The sequence below is a fragment of the Lampetra fluviatilis genome, chromosome 41 (assembly GCF_964198595.1).
Source record: "Lampetra fluviatilis chromosome 41, kcLamFluv1.1, whole genome shotgun sequence".
Taxonomy (NCBI): domain Eukaryota; kingdom Metazoa; phylum Chordata; class Hyperoartia; order Petromyzontiformes; family Petromyzontidae; genus Lampetra; species Lampetra fluviatilis.
Genome location: NC_136315.1, coordinates 11,219,109 through 11,246,278, shown reverse-complemented (window position 1 = coordinate 11,246,278; position 27,170 = coordinate 11,219,109). Strand labels below are relative to the sequence as shown.

The 27,170-nt window shown below is 49.1% G+C and overlaps 1 protein-coding gene across 1 annotated transcript; it reads right to left on the bottom strand.

Moving 5' to 3' along the window:
* Positions 1-2,249: 2,249 nt before the first annotated feature.
* Positions 2,250-26,860, bottom strand: LOC144946582 (ATP-binding cassette sub-family C member 2-like). The gene is made up of 6 exons (XM_078875599.1): positions 26,705-26,860; positions 19,604-19,762; positions 17,471-17,619; positions 16,760-16,884; positions 4,495-4,609; positions 2,250-2,373 (listed from the first exon to the last, which is right to left on the bottom strand). Exons 1-6 carry the CDS (start codon positions 26,858-26,860, stop codon positions 2,250-2,252), a joined length of 828 nt encoding a protein of 275 aa, XP_078731725.1.
* Positions 26,861-27,170: the final 310 nt, after the last annotated feature.

The window sequence follows — 27,170 nt, the reverse complement described above, 5'->3', positions numbered from 1 at the left end:
CAGGGTAGCCAGATGGCTTGCAAAGAACCTCTGTCTTGGAGAAATCAATGTCATGTGAGCCCACTGAATTATAACAGTGATCTGCCACGCCGAGGTGTTGGTCCTTCCGTGTTTTAGGTCTGCTTTGTTCTCACGGATGCGGTCATAGACATGCCGTTTGGTTTCTCCAATGTAACTACTACCACAGAGGCAACTCAGTTTGAAAACGCCAGGGTACTGTATGTCCGGAATCACATCTTTTACAGACGGAACCAGATCACGGATGTTATGTAATATGTTGAATCGGACCTGGATCTTGTGTTTATTAAAGATTTTGGAGATCTTTTTTGTGATGCCCGCAATGTAGGGTAAGGTGATAGTTTTGAATGGCTCCTCAAAAGGGTCCTTCTTCATGGTTGGAGTGATGGCTTTGCGGATTGTGTAGTCGGAGTAACCATTAGCCTTAAGAGCTTGATGTTCGTGCTTGAGTTCACTGGCAATGTGTTCCTGGTCAGAGATGCATTGGGCTCTATGGTGCGAAGTTTTGACTAGGGAATTCTTCTGGGATGGATGGTGGTGGGAATCTGGTTTCAGGTAAGCATCCGTATGGGTAGCTTTCCTGTAGACAGAGTGGCTCATTGAACCATCAGGTCTCTTTTGTATTAGGACATCCAAAAAAAGGTAGCTTGCCATCTTTTTAGACTTCCATGGTAAATCTGATGGCTGGGTGTATGGAATTGATGTGGTCGAGGAATTGGTCTAGAGCAGGCCGGCCATGTGGCCAGATGACAAAAGTGTCATCCACGTACCTGTTCCATAAGGTTGGGCGCAAAGTGGCAGTCTGGATGGCGTCAGTCTCAAATTTCTCCATGAAAACGTTGGCTACAACCGGAGATAGGGGGGAGCCCATTGCGGTGCCCTCAGTTTGTTTGTACAAAGTTCCATTCCAAGTGAAGTATGTATTGGTTAAGCAGTGTCTCACCAAGGGGGGTACCTCAATGTTCAGTCCTTGATGAACCAAGTCTTCAATGATTGCGATGGTGTCAGGTACAGGAACTTTGGTGAATAAGGAAACTACATCAAAACTGACATGCAGGTCGTCTGGGGACAGGAAAATACCCTTGATTGTCGATACCAGGTGAGTAGAGTTTAGTACCGCAGAGGTGGTTTTTCCAGTGAAAGGACGCTGGATTTCAGACAACACTCACCCCAAGATCTAAATGCCCCCAATAAAACGAAAAACCTTTCAGCTTTATTTAAATAAAAAATTATTGTTCTGGTCATATTAACCATTTTGTATGACTGACATTAAGAGAGAAGTGGAATGCGTTTTGTCACAAGAGTGAGAGGTTGGCAGGACAAGAAAGTTTGAGAAACACTACAGCGAGAGGCGGAGGGGTGGAATGGTTGCCGTGGAGGGCGCCATCATCACTAGAATCGATGACCGTAGACTCTGCCAACCACTTGCACTCTGTGCCAGATAACCACTGCTGCCGCCGCCGCTACTGCCGCCGCTGCCACCACCACTGCTGCTGCCGCCGCTACTGTCGTTGCTGCTCCCGGTACCAGCGAAGTAGATAGTCATGCTGGTGTTACTCATGGTCACGCTGCTGCCATATCTCCAGTAGAGCCACTCGTCCATCATGTGGGTGAGGAGGAAGGCCGTCGATTCATCCACAAGCGCGACAGGCACATCCCGGTCCATTGCTGCCTAGGCGGTTGTTCCTGCGACAGAATGACCCCACCCTCTCATCACTCGCGTGCTCTCGTTGGCAAGATGTTAACTATCCTGCCTGGTATACAGGTGCTCGTGGGTTCTCGACTCTGACCCCTGTGGTATATATGCAGTTTGCATGTCTCTCCCCGTGGTCACATCGATTTTTGTCCGAGTCCTCTTGTTTTTCCCTCCACACCCATTTAAAATAAACATCAAGCATTTAGCATTACCTGAGACCGGGTGAGTCTCTGACCGCGCGCCGTACCCCCCCCCACCCGTCCCTCGCAACTGGGCCAAGTTCAATCCCCTCACCTGGTCTGCTGACCTTGTGGGACGAGTTCCTATTGCACCTCCATCTGTTGCCAAAAGGCCATTTGGACACCTTATTGTGAGCTCCTGCTTCCGCGCTCCACTCCTTTTCCTCCTCCTTCCACTCCTTGGCGGCGGCGACCACAGCGGCGTCCCGCCACAGATCCTGGAATAATTGGCGCGTTCTCAACCGGGTCTTAGAAAGTTTATCCTGGGCCTTCAGGAGGGCCTTGTCGGCCGCCGATCAATGCGGCCCCTTCCGACAAAAGCCGCCCGAGCAGGACGGGCTGGCCTCCTCCTCCGGCAGGCCGTCGTCGGGCGAGAGGTCACAACGCGTCACGGTGGACATGTTACCAATATCCGGTTGTCTGCAAACGCAGACAGAACGCAGGTGGGGTCACAGTTGCTCGCAGGCCATCACGCCAATAATCACGAGCTTCTGTCACTTTGCAATCACACTCGAGTCAAGTGAAATCAGAATCTCTATTTATACTGGAGAAATCCGATGAGCTATGAAGCTATTTTTCACAAATGTTCAATTGGGGGTGGGTCAGAACATTACAACAATACAAAAACATGATAGGAGTGCAGAGTGTAGTAAAGGTAAACAAATAACTAAAAAATATATATGAATTAAACTAAACTAGTTTCATCCTACCAGGTAAACTCCATTTAACACGTAGGCTTTTGCGACCAATATCATCAATAAGAGTTTTTTCTGGGTAAGATTGTGTAAATATATAAATGTGTCGTTAAAACCCGCCACCACCCGACACACCCAACTAGTAAGGGTTGTTACGTAAACAGAACGTGCAAATTCATCACTACTAGAGAGCCATGCCACAACATTTACAATCTGAGTACGAAGTTTCGCAAGTAATTACAACTAGCTTCATCAGGTGACAGCCAGATTTGTGGAGAAGTCCACCTGTTTCGTTCCTTATGTAGTGTTGTACAGACGGACTCTTCAACGTCTTTTGTAGCACACACTTTTATTCGTCTTATTAACACAGTCCCTATGCACTGAGGGGTATACGGTCCCCTCACCCGTTACACTCAGAACGTACAAGCCCCCGTACCCTACAGGCTACATAATATCCCGCTCTTTCAGTGTCCTCTGACTGGACCTAGGGAGATGTCTCCCGACCACTGGTTACTCTGAACCCTAGCCCTGATAAGGGCTGGAGGGCTTGGTCCAGGGTCCTAGGCTTCTTCCGCCGTCTTGGGTCTTCGTGTAGTCCCACTCCCCGAGAGCTCTCAGCGCTCTGGCTTTATACTTGTTCGTGGCCGGGTTGTCCAATCCCCGGCCACCTTGTGGAACCCTGTGATTGGTCGTTCCCAATATGCTTTTCGATCCCAATTCACCCTATCTGACCCTGACCGTTTGGTCACGCGGGAAAACCTTGTTTACGGTCAGCTCTCACAGCTTGTGAGACCCTGACCGTTAGTTTGAGCGGGAAAACCTTGTTAACGATTTGCTCTCCGAGTTTGTGAATATCGAGTGGGTAACTCTACTACACTTATATAGAGGCGTAGTTGTGGTGACCACACTTCTTTGCTTTTGCGCAAAGTGGGGAGGGGGGGATTAATGAGTCAACGTACATTATGCATGTGTGTTATACGACCCCTTTGATCTTGTCCTTCCTGTTCATTGTGTATTAAAATAGCCGTACCAATGGTAATGCCTATTGAAGTATGGTGGCTTGTATAGGCATGCATTTAAACAATGTATTATTTGATTATTTGCTTCCACGCAGCACTAAGTCGGTAGCTATCCGAACGGTTAAAATTATTTTTACAGTCGACCCTTCCACATCGCAGGGGTAGGGGCGCAGGCCCCCCGCGATCTGGAAAAACTGCGTAAAATGTTTTGGTCCCCTTGGTCCTTTTGGCGAGCGAAGTGAGCAGAATAATAGTGTAGTGGCGTAACACGCGCAGGGTTTGCAAACAGCAGTTGCATTCATGTACGGGTTTGCAAACAGTGAGGTCAGGTCAGGACGAGCAGGTGCAAACGTGAGGCCTGGGAGACAGCAGACAGAGACACCAGCAATTAGGGAAAGAGGCAGTAATTGGCTGGCTGCAAATACAAACACGGAGGAGGCACCACATCTACGCCTCTATATAAGAAACAAAACAGGTGGACTTCTCCACAAATCTGGCTGTCGCCTGATGAAGCTAGTTGTAATTACTGGCGAAACGTCGTACTCAGATTGTAAATGTTTTGGCTTGGCTCTCCAACACACAACTGGCGTGCTGTACTAGTGACGAATTGGCATGTTCTGTTTATGTGACAACCCTTACTAGTTAGCCGTGACTACATATTTATATATATACGCGATCTAACCCAAAAAAAACTCTTATGGCAGGTAAAGCCCACTGAGCTATTCGCTTCTTTTTCAGAAGCAACCTGGCCACAAATGATAAGAGGGGGCCATCGGGATAACAGGTGTTGGGGCCGCTGGCCCCCGAGGCCTCTCCCTGGTCCGCACCTCCGCGAGCTCGCGTGAGAGGCATGGCTCGTCGCCGGCTCCTGTACGCCTGTAAACATTCGCCGGCTCCCGTACGCCTGTAAACACTGCGTTGCCTCTCCGCCAATCACACGCTCTGAACGGGGGGTCAGGGGTCGGAGGGCGAATGACGTTGCTCGCACCCGCCTCCGCAAGCGGGCGAGAACGCTCGTTTAAAGGGACCGCGGAACAGGCATTTACGGTGGGTGTGAGCCCTCCCACCGCACAAATCTCCACGGCGACAGACGGAGCGGGTACTCGTGGACGCACCGACCACCCACGTTACGAGCGCTCACACATACACACAGCACCACGCACTTTCACCCACTCGTAAAACCACACGAGGCTGCGATTTACTGTCGGGTCCGTATTGATCGGCAAGGCATGTCTACGCTATCGTCCCAGGGTCTGTACCGGATTTATCCGATTTGATAGGTCTTAAGCGGTTCTGGTTCCTCTAGCCTCTATCCCTAAACTCCCTTTCCGCTTACTCACGGTTAGATACCCACGGCGTTCCGTTGATCTCGTCCTCACTGCGCACCTTGACTCGACACATGGACGTTCGAGTGGCCGGGCTGGAGACCGTCCCGTGGGTTGACTTTGGAGCAAGAGAGCCTCTCCCTGTTTGCGTTCCCCTTTTATCGGTACTCCACATCAAAGGCCACCGACCTGAGAGCCCTCTTGGCCAATCAGGTCGTCGCACCCGTCAAGCCGCATTCCCGGTTTCCTTAACAATGGGCGCGCGCCGGCCGTGGCGCCGGCGGCGGCCCCTGGGCGCTTTTGTTATGTCAATTAGCTGCGGCTTGTCGTAACAAGGCTCGCCGCGCGCTGCGGCGCGCCGGAGGTTCCCGAGCATACCGCCACGCCAATCAGCCCCCCCCCCCCCCCTCTGGCTTCCCCTTAGTTCGTGGTTGTGGACCCCTGCCTGCCTCGCCGATACGTGTGTGTGGGGGGTGCGTTTCAACCGTGGTGGCACGTCAGCCCCCCGCCGTGACCATGCAATCTTAACGCCGGTCACAGCGCCGCGGTGCGAATTAGCATCGGGGGAGGTCGTCCAACCGTGAAGATTATCCCTACGAGGGCTTTCGGGTGAAAACCTGCCAGCCAGGGGACCTCCCCTCGGAGCTCTATGGGGGGGGAATTGTGTGAGGGTGTGTTTGTGGGGAGCGGTGAGGGGGAAGCGGGGTCGGCCCCGTCGCTTGGTGGTGGCGAGGTCGTAGATGGGGCGCCCATTGAGCGGCTTCACGGTGGCGGCATCACACAGGAGACGTCGGCAGGAGCTGTGGATGAAGAGAAGAGAGCAGCAGATGAGGACAGAGCAGCAGAAGAGGAGAGCGCTGTGGGTGAAGAGGTGGGATTAAATGACTGGAAGCCTCGCCTGTCTCCGTGTGTTGGTGAGGAGTGTCCGCTACAAATAGAATAGAAACTTGTCTCTCTTCTGCGTCTCCATGTGTCTGCCTTCTCTATGTTGTGTCTCCGTGTGTCTATGGTGTGTTTATGTGTCCGTGTCTCCCTTCTGTCCAAGTGTCTCCCTCACGGTTTGGATTAAGGTTTGGATAAATGTTTGTCCCTCTGAAGGCAACGCTCAGTTGGTCGTGACGTCACTCGACAGTGGGAGGGGCCTGTGTCTGTAGGGGGGAGGTGCCTGGGGGGGCTCATGGTGGATGGAGGGGAGGATGGAGGGGAGGGGCGGATGAAGGGGAGGGGCGGCTTTATCCGCTCGTTGGTTGAGGCGTACAGTGCAGAGGTTTGCGGTTCACGCCAGTCAGGTCGCCCTGGTTAATGTATTAAAACTATACTAAACTATTTTTATTTTACCAGGTAAGGCCCACTGAGCTATATCGTTATTTTTAACAAGCGATCTGGCTATCACAAATGATAGTTCAACGAAGTGGAAATGTACAGCAAATACTCGAAACGCATGTTGATTCTAAATGTGGATCATCTCCTGAGATGCCCTGCAGAAAACACGATGCTTACTCCTCAAGATGCGGCACTGCCAATCGCAGAAGCGGTGGGCCTGTGCGGAATATCGGGTAAAGGCCCGTACAGGTTGGGCAGAAGACACGACGTAGAAGAAGAGCATGCAATGTGCAATGATCACATTGCACTTGAATGCAATCTGGCCCCATGTACAAAAGTGTGGCATGAGATCTCTTCGGCTATTTGATCATGCACGCATATTAATCCACTTCACTTTGATACCATAACAGAAGGCTAGGGCACATGCTTTACAATCTTCCGACTTGATAAAAATACAGCATTTTAATTTACGACACACTCACCGAACAGGTTGGAGAAGCACTTTGTGTGATACTTCTTTAGAGCTTAAGCTGGTGATGAAGCTCACTCGCCAATGGGTAAACATTTACTCCCCGCCCCCCCCTTGCCATATGATAAATTGTCACGATTTCGGTTGCGATTTGTCTCGAGAATGAACAAGCCTTCCTCTGCCACTGTGGTGTATTTAGAACCTCTTGTGGTTGCGAAGTTTAAATAAGCGAACCACCACACGTACAAAAAATCCATTCTCATGCTCATTATTTAACGCACGTATTGTGAGCATACCGATAATTTCGTGTCTCCTAGCCAATGTACGTACAGTGCTTGTAACATTTTACATGTAAATGTATAATTTATTTCAATTAAACTAATTTCGCAGATGTATTGACAATGAAGACAAGACATTGATGAAAATGCAAATGTATTCCTGTGGAAGTCAGAGTTATGACAGTCGATACACAGCTGGTCATTTCCCGTCGGTGTCATTTTAATTTCGATGAAAAGTAACCTCCAATGGAACGAACTTTGAAAATATGAATTATGAACCGGGATTTTTACCTGATGAAGCTCATCCAACACCATGGGAATGGGGAATTTTCACAATTGTCTCAGTGTCACCAATGCGTAGCCAACCGTGCTAATTGGAGGTGTGGGGAATATTGACTGAGCTGAGACCATAACATCATCCAGGAGGTTGTGGGTTCGATTCAGACCCCGAAGGCTGTATATTTGGAGTTGGCGCATCTCTTTTTCCATGGTCGCGTGGATTTTTCTTCGTCCACATTTAGAAACGTGCGTCTCGGCTGAGATAAATTTCCGCGTGATAAGCCATGTCCTTGAGCTATTATTTGTGGCCTAGTCACTTCTGAAAAAAAGCTGTATAGCTCAGTGGGCCTTACCTGGTAAAATTAAAATAGTTAACAGATTCACTACACTTGAAAACCCAGTTCAATCACAGGCAGTTAAAATCTGGATTTGAATCCCTCTCTCCCCCCAGCCACCTGATCTTATTTACTCTTTTCATTGGGTGTGTGCGTGTGCAGAGTAAATGTGTTAAAGGTATACTTTACCATTTGGAATGTATGATTGTAAGTGCTTAAAAAGTTATGATTGCAGAACATAAATCTATTGTGGAACAATTGTTCTCGGGAGAGAGACCAGCGACCATACAATGGTCAATAACCCAATTCCGTTGTGCCAGAGAGTTTATCATCTTGGCATTAAGGCACTGATACGGCTCGCTATTGTCTAAATATAGCAAATAATTTCACAGCCTGTAACATCCTCTTCATGGAAGATGGCATTCTTTGATATTATGCATCTCTGGTGGAGGTGGGATGTTAATTTACATGCTACGTTTATACTTATGCGAGTAAAATGTACTCTTAAACAGGTAGAATGAAATATCGTATTCAAGTCATGAGTCATTTTGATAAATTTCCAATAACCTATGGGGAGATGCATAAACTAGAGCCTTGCACTATTTTACTGCAATGTTGCAATGAACTACCATTCAAAAATTTGGTCTTAAAAGAAAAACTGCAAAAATTATGTAAGAACAAAAAAACCTGAGAGGTTTATAAATGAAAATCTTTTTTAAACCTTGCACTCAAAATAAACGAAAACCACACGTTGGCACACCCAATGAACGCACCTCGAGGGTTGTAGTGTCTTGTGTGAATTGCCAGAAAAAGTGGCCATTAGCCACGCGTTCTTGCCAAAAAAACGGCTGTAAATGGTGCTACCTGTGTAGTGGTGATACGCGCTGGGTGTATATGTCGTGTGCCAGCGCGTATGTACGGGTGTGTGTGTGGTGACGCGCGCTGACGGGGAGGAGCAGGCGTCAGTGCGCGGGTGGGGGTAGTGCTGCTGATTGGCTGTGTGCCGGTGACGCGCCCAGAGGGAGTGATCGGGTAGCAGCGCGGTGTGATTGGTCGGGGAGTGGAAACACGCGCTGAGCGGAACCGGATCGTAGGGATAGCGCGTGGGGATTGGGTAACTGAGGAGCGGTGCCGACGTTGAGGTCCGCATCCGCTCCGTCTCCCGGGAAGAAGGGGTATATAAGGTGATGCACAGAGGAGCAGGGGCAGAAGTGGAACCATCTAAGAATGAAGACGAAGGTGCAGAGATAGAGCCCGGAGAGGAGAGTAATGGAGAGTAATGGAGAGTAGAGGAGAGTAAGGTATAAGTGTGTAGCCAGCGAGAGAGAACGGTCTACACGAGCTGAGTAATGTATAGTGTGTAGCCAGCGAGAGAGAACGGTCTACACGAGCTGAGTAATGTATAGTGTGTAGCCAGCGAGAGAGAACGGTCTACACGAGCTGAGTAATGTATAGTGTGTAGCCAGCGAGAGAGAACGGTCTACACGAGCCGAGTATGCATACGGTGTAGCCAGAGAGAGAGGAAGGTCTACACGAGCCGAGTATGCATACGGTGTAGCCAGAGAGAGAGATGCAAAGTCTACACGAGGCGAGTGGAGAGTGTAGCAGAGGCGCAGAGTCTACACGAGGCGAGAGAGGAGTGTAGCCGAGGCGCGGAGTCTACACGAGGCACAGAGAGCCAGCAGCACAGAATCCAGAGTCAAGAGAAGCGCATTGTGAAGAAGAGAGGCCACGCGTTGTATTGTTACAAGTCAAGATTTAATAAAAGAAGTGTGTTCCCGTCAAGGAGTTTCCTGCCGTCATTTTCCAATACTTCATCTGGCGTCAGAAGTGAAACGGGCTTCCAAGTATGGAGACGAGGAAGACCCGTAGGACCCACGGGATTGACCGCGAGGAAGACCTGGACGACTCGGGGCCGCTGGTGGCGGGGGGTGAGGAAGAGGACTTGCCCACGCTGCAGGGTCCGTCGACGGCGCCGGCCGAGCGACCGGGGACAGACGCCGGGCTTCGTGAGGCGCACTCCCGACTGGCGGAGCTGCTGCTCGCCGCCGCGTCCATCTTGGCGGAGATCAGCTCGTCGGGAGGAGCGGGGACGGTGGGGGACATTTTACAAGGTCGCCCCGCAGATTCCCGCCAAAACGAATGGGGGATTCCCGCCATTGCGCCTGGGCCTACTTTTGGCGGGAACGGCGAGCGCCACGTGGTGGTGGGTTCCCAAGCGCGCGCATCGACGTCATCAGCGCGCGAGGGGGTCCGCCATCTTACGTCTGCTGCTGGAGCCGCCATCTTAGACACCGACGGACAGGCGGAGAGGAACCACAAGGCGGATGACTTCATTTTTCAGCAGCGCCTGCCCACGTTGTCAGCCTTCAAGGCGGAAGGCGGAGACTGGGGCCAATTTCAGCGAAGGTTTTTGGCGCATCAAGAGATGTCAGCGTGGTCCGATGCTACGGCGCTGCGGGCATTGCCCGCCATGCTGGACGACGATGCGCTCGCGGCCTTCAGGGCTGCACGGAAGTCGGACCGCTCCACGCTGAAGGATGCGCTGGGTTTGTTGGCCAGGGTCTACGGGCCTCCCTCTACGTGCCGCCATCAGTTCTACGTAAGACGGAAAGCGGCCACGGAGACCGCGCTGGCCTATCGCACGGCGTTGCTGGCTCTTGCTGATGCTGCGTTCCCTCGGATGGACGAGGAGGGCCAAGACGCGATGGTTTTGGAGCAGCTGCTCAAGTTGGCGCAGGACCTGGGGGTCCCTATCAACACAGCTGACGAGATTGATATTTCTTCTTTGAGAGTCGCCACGAGTATTCAAGCGCACGAGGCCCTACAACGGAAGCAAGGCGTTGGTTGCAACGCTGCTGTCGTCGCAGCCCCGGGTTTGGTGGTCGCCGAACCCCAAGTCGTCAGCCCACGAGAGGAGGCGTTCGCCACGGGACGACCAGGGGACTGGAGGCCGGGGGCCCGGTCGCCTCTGCGATCGGGCCGAAAGTCGGAGCAACCAAGATCTACTCCGACCCTCGTCACGTGCTATAACTGCGGCCTCCGGGGCCACGTGGCGTCCGGGTGCCGTGCTCCGCGGCAGCGCGCCATGGGAGCTCGGCTGGACGACGACCGAGAGCCCAAGTCATCTCTACAATCCCCGGCAAGTCGCGGCACCTCACACGCTCGGCCTGTTTATTCGGCACACATGGGACGCCGCGTTGCGGCGGAGGAGGGCCGGTTAAGGTTCGGGGATTCGGTTCGGCGAGGGGGGTTCGGCCGGGACCAGGGAGACATTGAATGGGCGGAATTGGGGCATAGAATTGTGGCTGCTTCGGCGGGTTCGTCCGTTGTTACGGGATCTATTGATGGGGTTGAGATTAGGGTGTTAGTGGACACGGGGGCATCGGCAACTATTATATCGGACCTCATTTATAATATTCTTCCGGTCCAATGTCGTCCGCTGCTTCCAGTGGATGTGCCATTTTACGCCGCTAATGGGGGATCGTTGGGCATTATCGGTCAGGTTAGGGCGTCCATTTGCATTGGAGATATCAAATTGTCGGGACCCGTTTTCGTTTCGTCTTCTTTGGCAGTTCCGTGTCTTTTGGGCACTGACTTTTTGGCTAAAATGCCCATTAAAATTCTTATCGATCAACGATGCATTGAACTGCCATCGGGTCGCCGGATTTCATTTTTGACGGGCCCTACTGACATTCGGACGGCGTGCGCTACGATACAAGCGGTGGCGACGCAGACAGTGCAAGTGCCCCCGGGTTCACAGATGTTGATTCCCCTCCGGTTGCGGAAACCATGGGTGAGGGAGGCTTCGGGACAGAGTATGCTTTTGGGTCCTTCTAACAAGGCTGTTGGGGGTCTTGATTTATCGGTGGCTCACACTTTGGTGCGGGCTGACAGGGATCCGTTTGTGATGGTTTTGAACGCGGGGTCGCGACCAGCTGTCATTCCGCAGGGCACCGTGCTGGCTCACGCGGCGCAGGTCCCTGGGGATGATGGGTTGGTTGCGCAGGTGGGCTCGAGCCCCGCGCGGAACGTTGAGCCAAGGGAAGACCTTGAGTGGGTCCATTCGTTATGTGCCGCCTCGGACGATTTGTCGGCGGCGCAGTTGGGTGCGCTGCGCGAGTTGCTCATTGAATTCTCTGATGTATTCAGTAAACATAAGTATGACATTGGGTGCACGGATTTGTTGCACCATCACATTGAAACGGGCGATGCGGCGCCGGTCAGGCTAAATCCCTTCCGACTGAGTCCCGTGGAGAAGGAACATGTTCAGTCGGCTGTTAACGATATGCTAGAAGCCGATATTATTTCGCCCTCCTCTAGCCCGTGGGGAGCGCCTATTGTGCTGGTTAAGAAGCAGGACGGGTCCCTGCGATTCTGCGTTGATTTCCGTCGCCTGAATAAGATCTCTGTGGCTGACGCGTATCCGCTCCCCAGGATGGATGAGTCCCTCGATGCATTGTCTGGTGCGCGATATTTTTCGACTCTTGATTTGTTATCGGGGTTTTGGCAGTTGCCGCTCGACGAAGAGTCGAAACCTAAGACAGCATTTCGGACTCCAGGGGGGCTGTTCCAGTTTAACCGGTTACCCATGGGACTTCACTCCTCTCCAGCGACGTTTCAGCGACTTATGGAGCTGGTTTTGTCGGGCTTGCAGTGGGATACATGCTTGATTTATATGGACGATGTCATTGTTTTCAGTAAAACGTTTGAGGAACACCTCCGGCGATTGAGAGGGGTGTTCTTGCGAATGCGATCGGCTAAGTTGAAATTTAAACCGGCCAAATGTCACCTCCTTCGTAGGTCCGTTAGATACTTGGGTCACATTGTCGATTCTTCGGGGATCTCCACCGATCCCGCGAAGACGGATTGTGTCGGTTCGTGGCCGACACCTACGTCCGTTTCCGACGTGCGTAGTTTCATCGGGTTTGCTTCTTATTATCGGCGGTTCGTTGAGCACTTCGCCACTATTGCAAAACCCTTGCACGCTCTAACGGCGAAGGGAGTGAAGTTCAAATGGGGACCGGAGGAGGAGGCCGCGTTTCGCTCCCTCCGGGACGCCTTGGTGGGTGCCCCACCCTTGTGTTATCCCGATTTTGCCAGTCCCTTTTTGCTGGACACGGATGCTAGCAACACGGGCATTGGGGGGGTGCTATCCCAAGTCGTTGGGGGTGTCGAAAGAGTTGTCGCCTACGGTAGTAGGGTGTTGTCTCCGGCGGAGCAGCGCTACTGTGTCACCCGTCGCGAGCTGCTTGCCATTGTTTTTTTTGTGCAGCAGTTTAGGCCATATCTTTATGGTCGTCACTTTACAGTCCGAACGGACCACGCGGCGCTACAGTATTCATTGAGGGTCGCCCAGCCCTCGGGCCAGTTGTCGCGTTGGTTGGAAGTCCTCCAGGACTATCAGTTTACGACTACGTACCGTAAGGGGTTGCGACACACGAATGCCGATTGCTTGTCGCGGTTGTTGCCTTGTGATGAATGCGCGTGTTTGTCGGGATCGGCGCGCTGTAAACCGACGCTTGCGGGGGAGATGGGGGCACTGGCTGCGACAGCGGGCGCACCGATCGGGGATGATTCCACTGCCTCTCAGGGTCGGGACTCGCTGCTCTCGCTGTCACTCAGCGAATGGGGCCGCCTCCAGATGGCGGACAGCTCGCTGCTAGCATTGCGCCGCAAGGTTGGGGGTCCCGAGGGGGACCAGGAGCGTACCGGCTCCTATGTACTTGAGCAGGGCGTGTTATTGAAATGGGACAGTTTGTCCCGGCGGAACGCACTCGTGGTGCCTTCCGCTGTGAGGGGGAGGGTTGTCTTGGCGGCACACGAACGCCTCTTGCACTTGGGAGTTAACAAGACGCTTGCCCTGCTTCAGCGTGACTATTACTGGCCGGGAATGGGAAGTGATGTGGTGCATATTCTGAAGGGGTGCGTTGAGTGCGCCAGGCGTAAACCACCGGCCGTGGCAGCTAATCCACCGCTGCAATCTATTCAGGTCTCGCGTACCAACGAGCTCGTTGCACTCGATATTTTGGGGCCCTTCCCAGTCACGCCGAGAGGGAATAAATATTTGTTAGTGGGGGTCGAATACTTTACCCGATGGCCTATAGCGTGGCCTCTCGCTAACCAGTCGGCAGCGGCTGTGACGGATGCCTTCGTCCAGGGCTATGTCCTGGACAAGGGGGCTCCCGAACGCCTGCTGACCGACCAAGGTAAACATTTTTCGAGTAAATTGTTGCAAGAGGTGTGCGATCTGTTGGGTACCAAGAAGGTGCGTACCTCCCCGTACCACCCGCAGACTGACGGGATGGTGGAGAGACTCCACAAAACCTTGACTTCCATGCTGTGCCAGCAGGTGTGCGAGGCACATGTAGATTGGGACCTGCAGGTCCCGGGAGTCCTTGCCGCGTATAGAATGGCCCCCCATGCAGCTACGGGGTTTTCCCCATTCTATTTGATGTACGGTCGGGAAGCTGACCCGCCAATAGAAACGCAACTTGGCCTGTCCGCCCCACGAACTAATTCTAATTTGGCAGAACATATTAAGTTTAATATTCACAAGCTGACAGAGGCGAGGGAGGCCGCGCGGCTTAATTCGCGGGCTCGCCAAATTGCTAATGAACGGTTGCGGGCACGGAAGGTGTCCATGCACGAATGGAAACCAGGTGACAGGGCCTGGCTGCATTGCCCTCAGGCACCCTTGGCTACGTCGCCTAAATTGTTGAGACCGTGGAGGGGACCCGTGGAGGTCGTGCGCGTTGCACGGCCCCAGTGCGTTCAGATAAAGTGGGGAAAGCGCCGTTGGTACGTTCACCCCTCCCGACTGAAACCGTTTTCGCCTCCATATGGCCTCCCCTTGTGTCGTGATGGCCGGGCGTGTGACGTGACCGGCGACCCAGAGGGGGAAATGTCTCTGCCTGATCCACACGTATTTTCGCCTGATCTGCTCCCAGGTGTCTCGGAACTGACAGCTGCCGATCACCGGCGGCCGGATCTCCGCGGCGGGGCCGGCCCTTTCAGGCCCGTTCCGCGCCGTCTGGAGCAGCCGGAACCGCCGGACGGTCGTCAGTGTCCCGCCCCATACGATGGACCAGTCAGACGGACTCGCGCCAGGTCGTGCTACTTTGCATGACCTGCCTCGTGAGGAGTCGGGGCAGTTGGAGCGCCTCGTCACTGCGTGTAGTCGCAGGGACGTGGGGCGCGTTCGTTTCGAATTTGCTCGTATCGTGTTATTGTTGACTTTTCGGGTTCATTGTCAATCTGTACATAGTTATTCTTGTTGTTGTTGTTGTTGTGTTATGTTACGGGGCACACTCGGGGGGTTACGGGGTTTTTTTTTGTTGGTTGTCGTTTTATCATCGCGGTTGGTTGTTGTTAGCAGCCGGGCCGGCTGCGAGCTATGTGGGAGGGGGTGATGTAGTGGTGATACGCGCTGGGTGTATATGTCGTGTGCCAGCGCGTATGTACGGGTGTGTGTGTGGTGACGCGCGCTGACGGGGAGGAGCAGGCGTCAGTGCGCGGGTGGGGGTAGTGCTGCTGATTGGCTGTGTGCCGGTGACGCGCCCAGAGGGAGTGATCGGGTAGCAGCGCGGTGTGATTGGTCGGGGAGTGGAAACACGCGCTGAGCGGAACCGGATCGTAGGGATAGCGCGTGGGGATTGGGTAACTGAGGAGCGGTGCCGACGTTGAGGTCCGCATCCGCTCCGTCTCCCGGGAAGAAGGGGTATATAAGGTGATGCACAGAGGAGCAGGGGCAGAAGTGGAACCATCTAAGAATGAAGACGAAGGTGCAGAGATAGAGCCCGGAGAGGAGAGTAATGGAGAGTAATGGAGAGTAGAGGAGAGTAAGGTATAAGTGTGTAGCCAGCGAGAGAGAACGGTCTACACGAGCTGAGTAATGTATAGTGTGTAGCCAGCGAGAGAGAACGGTCTACACGAGCTGAGTAATGTATAGTGTGTAGCCAGCGAGAGAGAACGGTCTACACGAGCTGAGTAATGTATAGTGTGTAGCCAGCGAGAGAGAACGGTCTACACGAGCCGAGTATGCATACGGTGTAGCCAGAGAGAGAGGAAGGTCTACACGAGCCGAGTATGCATACGGTGTAGCCAGAGAGAGAGATGCAAAGTCTACACGAGGCGAGTGGAGAGTGTAGCAGAGGCGCAGAGTCTACACGAGGCGAGAGAGGAGTGTAGCCGAGGCGCGGAGTCTACACGAGGCACAGAGAGCCAGCAGCACAGAATCCAGAGTCAAGAGAAGCGCATTGTGAAGAAGAGAGGCCACGCGTTGTATTGTTACAAGTCAAGATTTAATAAAAGAAGTGTGTTCCCGTCAAGGAGTTTCCTGCCGTCATTTTCCAATACTTCACCTGCAAAGGTGGGAATAGCATCCAATTTAAGCCAATTGACAACCCACTGCTGGATGAAGACGTCCCCGTGGCTCCGATATAGAACAATATTTAAACAGCAGTAAAAGATTTGGTATCAAAGGGGAAAACCGTGCCAAAGGCAAGCAGCAGTGAGGAAGAAGTTGTAATGCATTATTTTTCAAGAAATTACACTATTGACAATATGTAGGCAGGCATTCTCAGACAGTAATGTATATGAAAGCCTCTGTGAGAAAGCAATACAGGAAGAGAACACTGAGATGGAGATCAAATGCACATGATACAGTGATGACACAGGCTGCCAGGCCAATCAGTGTTTGAGCCTGTAATACAACACGATGATTTTATAAAAAAAAAAATCTTACAGCTGCCTACAAGAGCATCTTTCTACCAGCAATTAACTCTCATTTCGGTGTTTTAATTATCAAATTGCACCAGCGATTATGAGTATGGCCACCTTAACTGGGCCAAACTTGGGTAGTGTGGAAATTGACAACTGTCTAGGTTGTAGGAATGAAGAAACCTGGACAAAATTGTTATTATCTTCATACTGCCAAAAAGGTTCCCGAGGGCCCATGGTCTGGCGAGACCCAAGAGGTCGCGACCCCGAAGGCGGTGCTGTGCACGACGGGGTGCCGGCTGCAAGTGGGCTCAACGCGTGTAGTCGATGTCGGTGTTGAGGCAGTGTGCAATGGTGAACACGGATCGTCGCTTGGATGAAGTCGTCTGTCTCCAGGTCCACGGCCGCCATGGTCTCGTCCAGGATGAGGATGCGGCTCTTACGGAGCAGCGTGCGCGCCAGGCACACGAGCTGCCTCTGCCCAACGCTGCGGGAGAAGTAGCAACAGCGTGTCCATCGATCACCCAACGGAGGTGCAACCCCTACCGCAGTATACGCTCGACAAGGAGGGATGTACAGTTGGCGAATCGATGCCAGTGCACTGATACACTGGTATAGCAGGCGAAATTACTTGATCCACAAATGCAAAATAAACAACCCTGCAGCAGTGTGCGGCGACTGTGGTCATGCAGAACAGACAAAGGCACATTTGACAACTCGATGCTTCATTCCTAAATACGAAGGAGGTATCAAACCGCCTCAATGTAATATTACAATTGTTGCTCTACATCGACATCAGCCATATGAAGATTGATTCTATCATCCAACATATGATTCCTTCTCTTTTGCCGATTGCATTGGTTGAACAGCCTTTCCTTCGCCGTCTGTGATACTCTGTGGTTTAGGTTTCCACCGAAAGCCTGTCTGTTTTATCGGGTTGATTTTACGACATCTTCCTGTCATGCTTATTTACAAACAATATACTCTACGGATTGCCCGATACATGAAATGGTTACATGTACACACTGAATGAATGTTCTCTTTTGCGAGATTTCAAAAAAGCACAAATAAACTTGAGATTCTCCCCTCCCTTAGATATGGGGTGGTTAAGGCCTGCTTCCAGGGACTGCACGTGGGCCTTCAGGTGTGCCATCTCCAGGGTGCTCCACAGCTCCTCGTCACTGTGATGCCCAAACGGATCCAGGTTCATGCGAACGGGGTCCTGGCTTGGGTCGGGTCAGAAAGAGAAGAAGACGCGGCTTGGTCAGAATAACAAAATAACAATTTGTGCATGTCATCTACCTCGCCTGAGATGCAGGAGATCGTGGGTTCTAACCCGATCCTGATGCCTGCTGCTGGATATTTGGAGTTTTTATGTTCTGCAGACCCACTGGTCTTTCCCTCCACGTTTACAAACATGCTTTTAGAGTATTTGGCTGCTATAAATTTCCACATAATAGGCCACTTCATCGGGCTAAAATTTGTGGCCAGGTCTTTTGTGAAAAAGAGCTACATAGCTCAGTGGGCCTTACCTAGTGTAATAAAGGTTGCGGAGGCAACTTCTGGAATCAATGTTCTTTATTAACTTTCTTCCACAGTTCTCATCATACTGGTTCCTCTGCTTTCTGGCTCCTTCGCGCTGTTGGCAGACAGCATGAGGGAGGGATAGAGAGTAAGAGAGATGACTGTCGCTGCCACGTGGCAGGCTCTGGACCCCCCCGCTCCAGCGTAGCTCCCCCCTTTGTTCGTTCCAGTTCTGACCACGTGTTGCCCGTCTCCACCCCTTTTAATCCCTGGGTCACGTGGTGCCTGTCAGCCAATCCTGGGTAACTTCCCTCGAATCTTCCAGATCCCAGGACCATTCCCCTAACTCGTCTCCCCATTGGCTGTGGCTGAGGCCAGCAGAGCCAATTCTCTTCTTCCAGGTGTAACCTTCACATTACGTCAGGGCCACGCCCCTACTCCTCTCCCCATTGGTTATGGGCTGGGACCGGTAGAATCAATCATTATCAATCAGGTGTGGCCACTTAATCACCCAGGTGTACCCTCACATTACACTAGTGTAATAAAGGTCGTGGAAGCGACTTCTGGAATCCGGTCTTTATTTGTCTTTCGTTCACAACACTCCTATCTTACTCCTTCACGCTGCTGACAGACAGCGTGAGAGGGAGAGAGAGAGACACGCGCGGCCACGTGGCAGCCTGGACCCCGCTCCAGCATGGCCTCACCCTCCGTTCGTTCCAGATCTGACCACGTGTTGTCCGTCTCCACCCTTTTTAATACCTGGGTCACGTGGTACCTTTCCACCAATCCTGGTTAACCTCTATGGAATCTTCTAGACTCCGTCGTACGTTCCCAGAACCGCGCCTCTGACTCGTCCCCCCATTGGCTGTGGCTAAAGCCAGCAGATCCAATCCTCTACTTACAGATGTCACCTTCCCATTACGTCAGGGCTACGCCCCTAGACTTCCCCCCATTGGCTATGGGCCAGGACCGGTAGAGCCAATCATCGTAACGAGGTGTGATCCATCAGCAACCCGGATATATCCTCACATTACACTAGTAAAAGAAAAATGGTTTAGTTTAGTAACCGGCAAAGGTGCAGCCCTGCGCTTCTGGTGGAAGGGCCTTGAGAAGAGGGAGCTCTAGAGAGCCCTTTCAGGGGGTATTTGGCCTACTCTTCCACACTGGTCTAAAGTCTTGCAAAGAGTTGGATTTCCCCTCCCACTTTACCACACCACACGTGATCTGACGGTCCACCAACTCTTGTGTACCCATTTCTATCATTTGGTGGACATGGAGATTTAAGAAAATTGCCCGTGTGTGTGTGCTGTGGGGAGTGGTAGTGTAATGGTCAGTATCGTGGTTTGTGCACTTATTGACGAACCTAGTGACCCGAGTTCGATTCCCGTTTACAACCAACAACATTAACAAAGGATATCTGAAGCAGTCCTGAAATAAGTACTTGGTGCAATGTGGCCAGGCATGGAGCTGGCCACCCACCACCTCGTGTGCCGTGCTGGCCTTCAAAGGTGCTCTGTCTCACAGCACTTGCCCCAACGGTCTGTTGAGGCTACACCGGGGGGATCTTTGTCTTATTTTGACTCTGTCAAGGGGCACAAGATTTTGTGCGTGTAATCTAAAAATGTTGTGCTGTGTCCGGACAACCCACGGCTGCCAAGTGTCTGCGCCCCCCTGTCGATCACCTGCGGGGTGATGGTGAGCTTGGAGCATAAGTCGTGCAGGCCAATGGGGGTGATGTCGATGCTGTCGATGCGGATGGAGCCACCAGCCACCTCCATTATGTGGAAGAGGCAGCTGGTGAGAGACAACTTCCCTGTGCCCGTGCGCCCCACGATGCCCACCTGAGATGCGCAGCACACGCCGCCACATCGACGCATTAACCCAGGCCACCCTCGCAAGGCGACCCCAACACCCTGGGCTGCCGTGCTGTCAAAAAATCTACCTCCTCCCCCACGACGCTGCAACCCTATTGGAAGTCCCGCGAATCAAGGAAAACTGTCGCCTTCCCATTCACCACGACCTCAATAACGCCCTTTGTCATCGCTTGAAGTCGCATAAGCCCTTCTGGACCCATGCGCTTAACCTTCAACTATGCGAGATCAACCCCCATTAAGCTTGGAGAGCTGAATGGAGTTAAAAATAACTTACAAACCATGGCAGATGCGAATACCTGATGCACAAATGAAAAATAAACTCTCCAGTGTGCGGCTGTTGTCATTCAGAACAGACCGTACAACATAACGACGCAATGCCCGATCCACAAATATACAAAGGCGACTTCGCAGCGATAACACTCTATTGCTCCTGACGCGGTTGTCTGGCTTAACCACCTCAAGGTGAATTGTAGTTGTTGCTCTGCATTTACATCAGCCATTCTAAAGAAGAAGATCCTCGCAAGAGAGGCAACATTACTCTTTGCTTTTTTCAGGTAAAGAACTTCATTATTCGATTGAACGCACTTGTGATTTTTTTTTATAAATAATCGTTAAGTGTTTGGTGGTCAATTTGAAGGATTAATGCTGGCGAATCGAGTTCCAAAATCGTGCAAGTCCACATCTACACATGCTGGTGTGGATAGAAGATCACCCCTCATTCAATATACCTGAGGGAATGAATCAAATTGATCAAGTGTGCACAGCAAAAAGTGACGGGAGTTCTGAGCTATATGAGCTCGTTATAAAGTGTCAGGTTCACCATCATACTAACCATAGCCTTGAACTGTGTATTTTTTGCAAGTATTTTTAAAAACTATCAAACAATATTCCATATTCTTGGTTTTTTCGGTAAAGTCACGTAGAAGGGAAATAATAAAATAATACAAATATGAAACAATACAATTCTTACGACATTTCGACTGCAACACAAGTGTGGTGCTGCAGACGTTAAGAAAAAACCGCCACTTTTTTCATTTTTTTTCTGTGGATTTCACACCTGATGATGATTGCTTGTGTTGCAGTCGAAACGTCTTGAGAATTTTCTTGTTTTATATTTGTATTATTTTATTATTTTCCTTCTACGTGACTTTACCTAAAGAACCAAGAATATGAATCCCTGCAGTCACGAAAGCTTTAAATATTTTTTTTACAATATTCCTTGTTAAAAATTTATTTAAAAATAAAGACTAAAAATAATAAATTAAACTCCTTACATTTAGTTTTTTTAAACAACGGGTTTATTTTAAAGTGCACTGAAAAGTGAAAAATACATTTTAGTTCACCCGTCACCAGCTCATCACGATATTTTTGGACATTTGTAACTAAAAAATAAAACCGTGGGGCGTTCCTTTAATATCACTATTATCTTAATCGATGACGAAAAATAGCTAAAGAAAGTTAACAACAAATGCTACTCAATAGCATAACAAAATAGTGTAACATTTCTAATAATATATCTGGACTATCTATTTGCTATTACCAATCTCATGATGCTACTTAGTTGGTTGAGATGGCTTGATGTCTCAGTAGCACGTTTGGAATCATCAAAACTATTTCATGCTAAAATTCAAGTATTTAGGTTTTGATCAGTTGGAACAAAGTAGAATATGAAATGGCTTGAAGGGAGTGGTATCTGATATAACTAGAAAAAGGTAAAGTGTAAGGTCCTAGACAATGAAGAATATGCGTCATATGGAATATCACGTATCACTAATAAAAAGGCTAGTATTAAATAAAAATACAAAGTTCACCATTGATCTGCAAATCTTGAGAATCAAATTTTACTTATCAAAAGTTATAACTTCACAACATAACGAATAAGTATTTAAACAATTAAAACACACATGTCGATTTGATTATGATAAGAAAATTAAAAAAAAATGCATAAAGAATAGCTAAAATAATTAGAAATACTTGAAAAATACCTTGAAAATAATTAGAACCAAATCTACTACGCTTTTATTATATTATCGGATAGGCAAAGACAGATTTTATTATCGATATATAGTAATTACATCTACATGTAATTTATCTACTTATCTTCCCTTCAACTAATATACTCTGACCAACAATACAAGTTGCCATAGCAAGTTGTAAAATACATAATGGGTTTAGCTATACATTGGATCACTTTTCAGTCAACTGTTATTAAAAAAGCAGTTCAACACGGATACCAGTAGAAAGAGGTAGTAATACAGATTTAAGATTTATATTTCGATTTAAAGCTTTCGTGACTGCAGGGATTCATCTTTTTGGTTCTTTCGGTAAAGTCACGTAGAAGGGAAATAATAAAATAATTAAAATAAAACATTATAAAATACAATTCTCACGACGTTTCGGCCACAACGCAAGCAGCCGTCCTCAGGTGAAGAACAGGTCTGTCGGAAAGACAGCGTCTGAATGAACACCACCAAGCTTGGCAGCGTATATTTAAGCTGGGTTAGAGGAGGAAGGGCGCCTTGATAAAGGAATTTGCATATCAACAGATTAATTTAGCATATTTATGGAAATGCAGATATGGGATTAGTCACTACTTGTGGAATGCGTAGGAGTTGGGGGGGGGTCAAAGTCCTATTATGCCCGTGCATTATGTAGGATTTGCAGCAACAAAGGGAGGAAGTGGGGTTAGCAGTAATAAAGGGAAGGAATTTTAATAGTAAGGAGCTGCAGCAGCCAAACCACCACGTAAAAAACTAAAATATAAACTACATCAATATCATCAATATACTAAATATACTCTCCAATAAGCTGAGCTACTAACAGTAAGTCAAACATTACAATTCTATGTCGCAAAAAATATAATATGCCTCCAGCTAAACTTTTTCGTTACATCACACGGATCTAGCCCGTACTATATACTGCCATAGACAAACCCAACATTAAATTATATACTGCATTATTATATAAATTATATACACCACCTTAGACTATACATTGTAATATTACACTATGCATTATTCTACCCACGCTACTGTATACCACACTGCTGTATATTCACTATACAATTACGATACTGTATATTACCTTATACATTATATTAAACATTACACTTTTATACTATTTATTATTATACAATCTGCTATACACTATACCATTTATACTCAAAACACTTGTAAATGTTCTACACTACATCGTCAAATGACATCATTATCAACATTTTCCCTTCTACTAAAAATGATTACATATATTTTTGACGTACATTTTATCACATAAATACACTTTTATCAAACTAACAAATTATAAAGCAACTCATGCATTCAAATATTAAAGGAGCGCCCCATGGTTTTATTTTTAAATCCTTTATATTAAGTTCACTTGCGCGCTTGCTTGCTTGCGCGCTTACGACCGTGCAAATCTTTCAGTCGTTTTTTAACCCACTTCCCGTGATCCAATCGAGCTGACATTTTGCACACAGACTCGTTGTGCGTGACAATGTATTTTCGTGAAAAAAATTTTCAAAAATTTTACACTTTTTAGGAAAAAAATAATAATATTTAAGTACCAATTGCTTAATGGTGGCAGGCAATCATCTGACCCATAGGTGGCAGCCATCTCAAGCCAGAGGACGAGAGGACTCTAGCCGCCACGCATATAAAGTATTTATAGTGAAAAACTTTGTTTTTACGGGTTAATTTTTTTACTTATAAATGTCAAAACATATTCTGATCAGCTGGTGACGGCTGAAAAAAAAACTTTTCACTTTTCAGTGTACTTTTAAATGAAACCGTTGTTTTAAAAAAACTTTTTTAAAGGGGGTTATTTTTAATAATCAATCGGGGTGAGCATGGGGCATGAAAGGGTACACTCTCAGATTAAGAACCAGACTGCAGTCTACATTAGTGGCTTTTATTATTACTTATTCACCTTATATATATTATTGTATCTTTCTATCTACGTGACTTTACCGAAAGAACCAAAGAATATGAATTATGGCAGTCACAAAAGCTTTAGTCAGGATATGACAATATAACTCGAATAAGAAGCACGGATCCTTGGCGACACAGGCGGAGAACAAAATTTTACAAAATCCTCGGAATACCTGTGGTAACAACTATGGTACATCACAAATCTTGGTTAAACATAAACCAAATAATAATTATGAAGTATTAGACCTAGAGATATTCAAAAGAGATACAAGTCGAAATAGGTCAATCACACACGACCAAGAAAATATGTATACCATAGGATCACAGCCTCACCAACCGCCTTTGTCTTCCAGGAGCAGACAAAACACATGGTAGCAATAAATTACGTATGAAGGGAGGGCGCCCTCCCCTTGAGATAGCAAACACCACGAAGGCAGAGGGGGGGGGAACGCAAACAAAAAACCATAAACATGGTGATGGAAAGCAGCCAGTCAAAAGGATGAGAGGGGCAACCAGGCGGCTGTGGCCGCGGGAGGAGAACGAGACAAATGGATTCTTTTTTTTTTCGCGAGAGACGCGCAGAGGGGGGAGAATTTCACATACAGTGAGGGAAAAAAGTATTTGATCCCCTGCTTATTTTGTACGTTTGCCCACTGACAAAGAAATGATCAGTATATAATTTTAATGGTAGGTTTATTTGAACAGTGAGAGACAGAATAACAACAAAAAATCCAGAAAAATACATGTCAAAAATGTTATAAATTGATTTGCATTTTAATGAGGGAAATAAGTATTTGACCCCCTCTCAATCGGAAAGATTTCTGGCTCCTAGGTGTCTTTTATACAGGTAACGAGCTGAGATTAGGAGCACACTCTTAAAGGGAGTGCTCCTAATCTCAGCTTGTTACCTGTAAAAAAGACACCTGTTTACAGAAGCAATCAATCAATCAGATTCCAAACTCTCCACCATGGCCAAGACCAAAGAGCTCTCCAAGGATGTCAGGGACAAGATTGTAGACCTACACAAGGCTGGAATGGGCTACAAGACCATCGCCAAGCAGCTTGGTGAGAATGTGACAACAGTTTGTGCGATTATTCGCCAATGTAAGAAACACAAAATAACTGTCAATCTCCCTCGGCCTGGGGCTCCATGCAAGATCTCACCTCGTGGAGTTGCAATGATCATGAGAACGGTGAGGAATCAGCCCAGAACTACACGGGAGTATCTTGTCAATGATCTCAAGGCAGCTGGGACCATTGTCACCAAGAAAACAGTTGGTAACACACTATGCCGTGAAGGACTGAAATCCTGCAGCGCCCGCAAGGTCCCCCTGCTCAAGAAAGCACATATACATGCCCGTCTGAAGTTTGCCAATGAACATCTGAATGATTCAGAGGACAACTGGGTGAAAGTGTTGTGGTCAGATGAGACCAGAATAGAGCTCTTTGACATCAACTCAACTCGCCGTGTTTGGAGGAGGAGGAATGCTGCCTATGACCCCAAGAACACCATCCCCACCGTCAAACATGGAGGTGGAAACATTATGCTTTGGGCGTGTTTTTCTGCTAAGGGGACAGGACAACTTCACCGCATCAAAGGGACGATGGACGGGGCCATGTATCGTCAAATCTTGGGTGAGAACCTCCTTCCCTCAGCCAGGGCATTGAAAATGGGTCATGGATGGGTATTCCAGCATGACAATGACCCAAAACACACGGCCAAGGCAACAAAGGAGTGGCTCAAGAAGAAGCACATTAAGGTCCTGGAGTGGCCTAGCCAGTCTCCAGACCTTAATCCCATAGAAAATCTGTGGAGGGAGCTGAAGGTTCGAGTTGCCAAACGTCAGCCTCGAAACCTTAATGACTTGGAGAAGATCTGCAAAGAGGAGTGGGACAAAATCCCTCCTGAGATGTGTGCAAACCTGGTGGCCAACTACAAGAAACGTCTGACCTCTGTGATTGCCAACAAGGGTTTTGCAACCAAGTACTAAGTCATGTTTTGCAAAGGGGTCAAATACTTATTTCCCTCAATAAAATGCAAATCAATTTATAAAATTTTTGACATGCGTTTTTCTGGATTGTGTTGTTGTTATTCTGTCTCTCACTGTTCAAATAAACCTACCATTAAAATTATAGACTGATCATTTCTTTGTCAGTGCGCAAACGTACAAAATCATCAGGGGATCAAATACTTTTTTCCCTCACTGTATAAGCAAGGACACAAAACACGCAACTCAGTCTTGCTGCGACAAGGTCCGGGGGTGGGCCCCGCAATCAACAATGGATGTCGAGTCTTGCAGAGGAGAAGGGCGATGTGTTGTTAGGTGTCGAGTTCGGCGCTGACCCGACAGAGTATCGCTGAAAGTTGTATTCTACATTTATCCTGATGTTTTGAGTCGCTTGCAGAATCAAGGATTTCGATAAGTTGTATTGTACTAAACAATAAGAGTTAAGAGAAGTTCAGAGGTGTGTGAATACAATTTTGAAAGTGAGGAGCTGCGACGAGCAGCTCACAGCAGGAGCCCTCCTGGAGGAAGAGCGGGGCGAGGGGCCCCATGCGAGCATAGCGCAAGCCAGCTGCTACTCAAAGGATCAGCTGCAGACCAGCGGACTTGCGGACTCTGAACCCCGAGCGCACACCAGAAAAGGTCAAGTCTACAAGGATCAACAGTGTCGAGTTCTGCAAGTGGCAGGCTCCGGGGATTTGCCCCTGTGACAGGCACATTGATAGGGAGCTGCATCGGGAGAAGCCACAGGTCGCGGAGTTTTTTTTTTGTTCGTTTAAAATTTTTATTTTATTTCGTTATTGAGAGAGTCTGTCGCCAAAAGCTGGTACTCCCAGTATTACCATACATACCACGTGGGCAAGAGTGTCGGCACTGGCGGCCAGCGGACGAGTTGCGAGCGCAATCGTGCACCGCCGAAGGAGAGCACAGAGGAGAGAGAGTGCGTAACCGGCGCAACCGAGCAAGAGTGTTGGCACTGGCGACCAGCGGACGAGCTGCGAGCGCAATCGTGCACCGCCTAAGGAGAGCACGGGGAAGGAGAGAGCGCGTAACCAGCGCAACCGATCAAGTGTCGACGCTGGTGACCTGCGGACGAGCTGGGAGCGCAAACGGGCACTTTCAAAGATGAGCATCGTGCCTGCAACAGAGAAGCCTGGAGCTGCCGCCAAGAGAGAGAGAGAGAGCCGTGTGTATGACACGCAAACACACATACGACTCACCGCCTGGCAGGGAACCCCTTAACTCAAAAAGTGGAGCACGGAAACAATACACCCACACACACACAACGCGCATATCGGGACTAATAAGATTGCTCCGAAAGTTATCCTTGTGTTTCAAAAAGGGTGGTCATCCAAAGTGGGTGTGTTAAATATTAGCTGATCGTGAAAAGCATTGCTGCCCATTGAGTTACGTGGATACGGTCGTTTAGAAGTATTTTAGTCA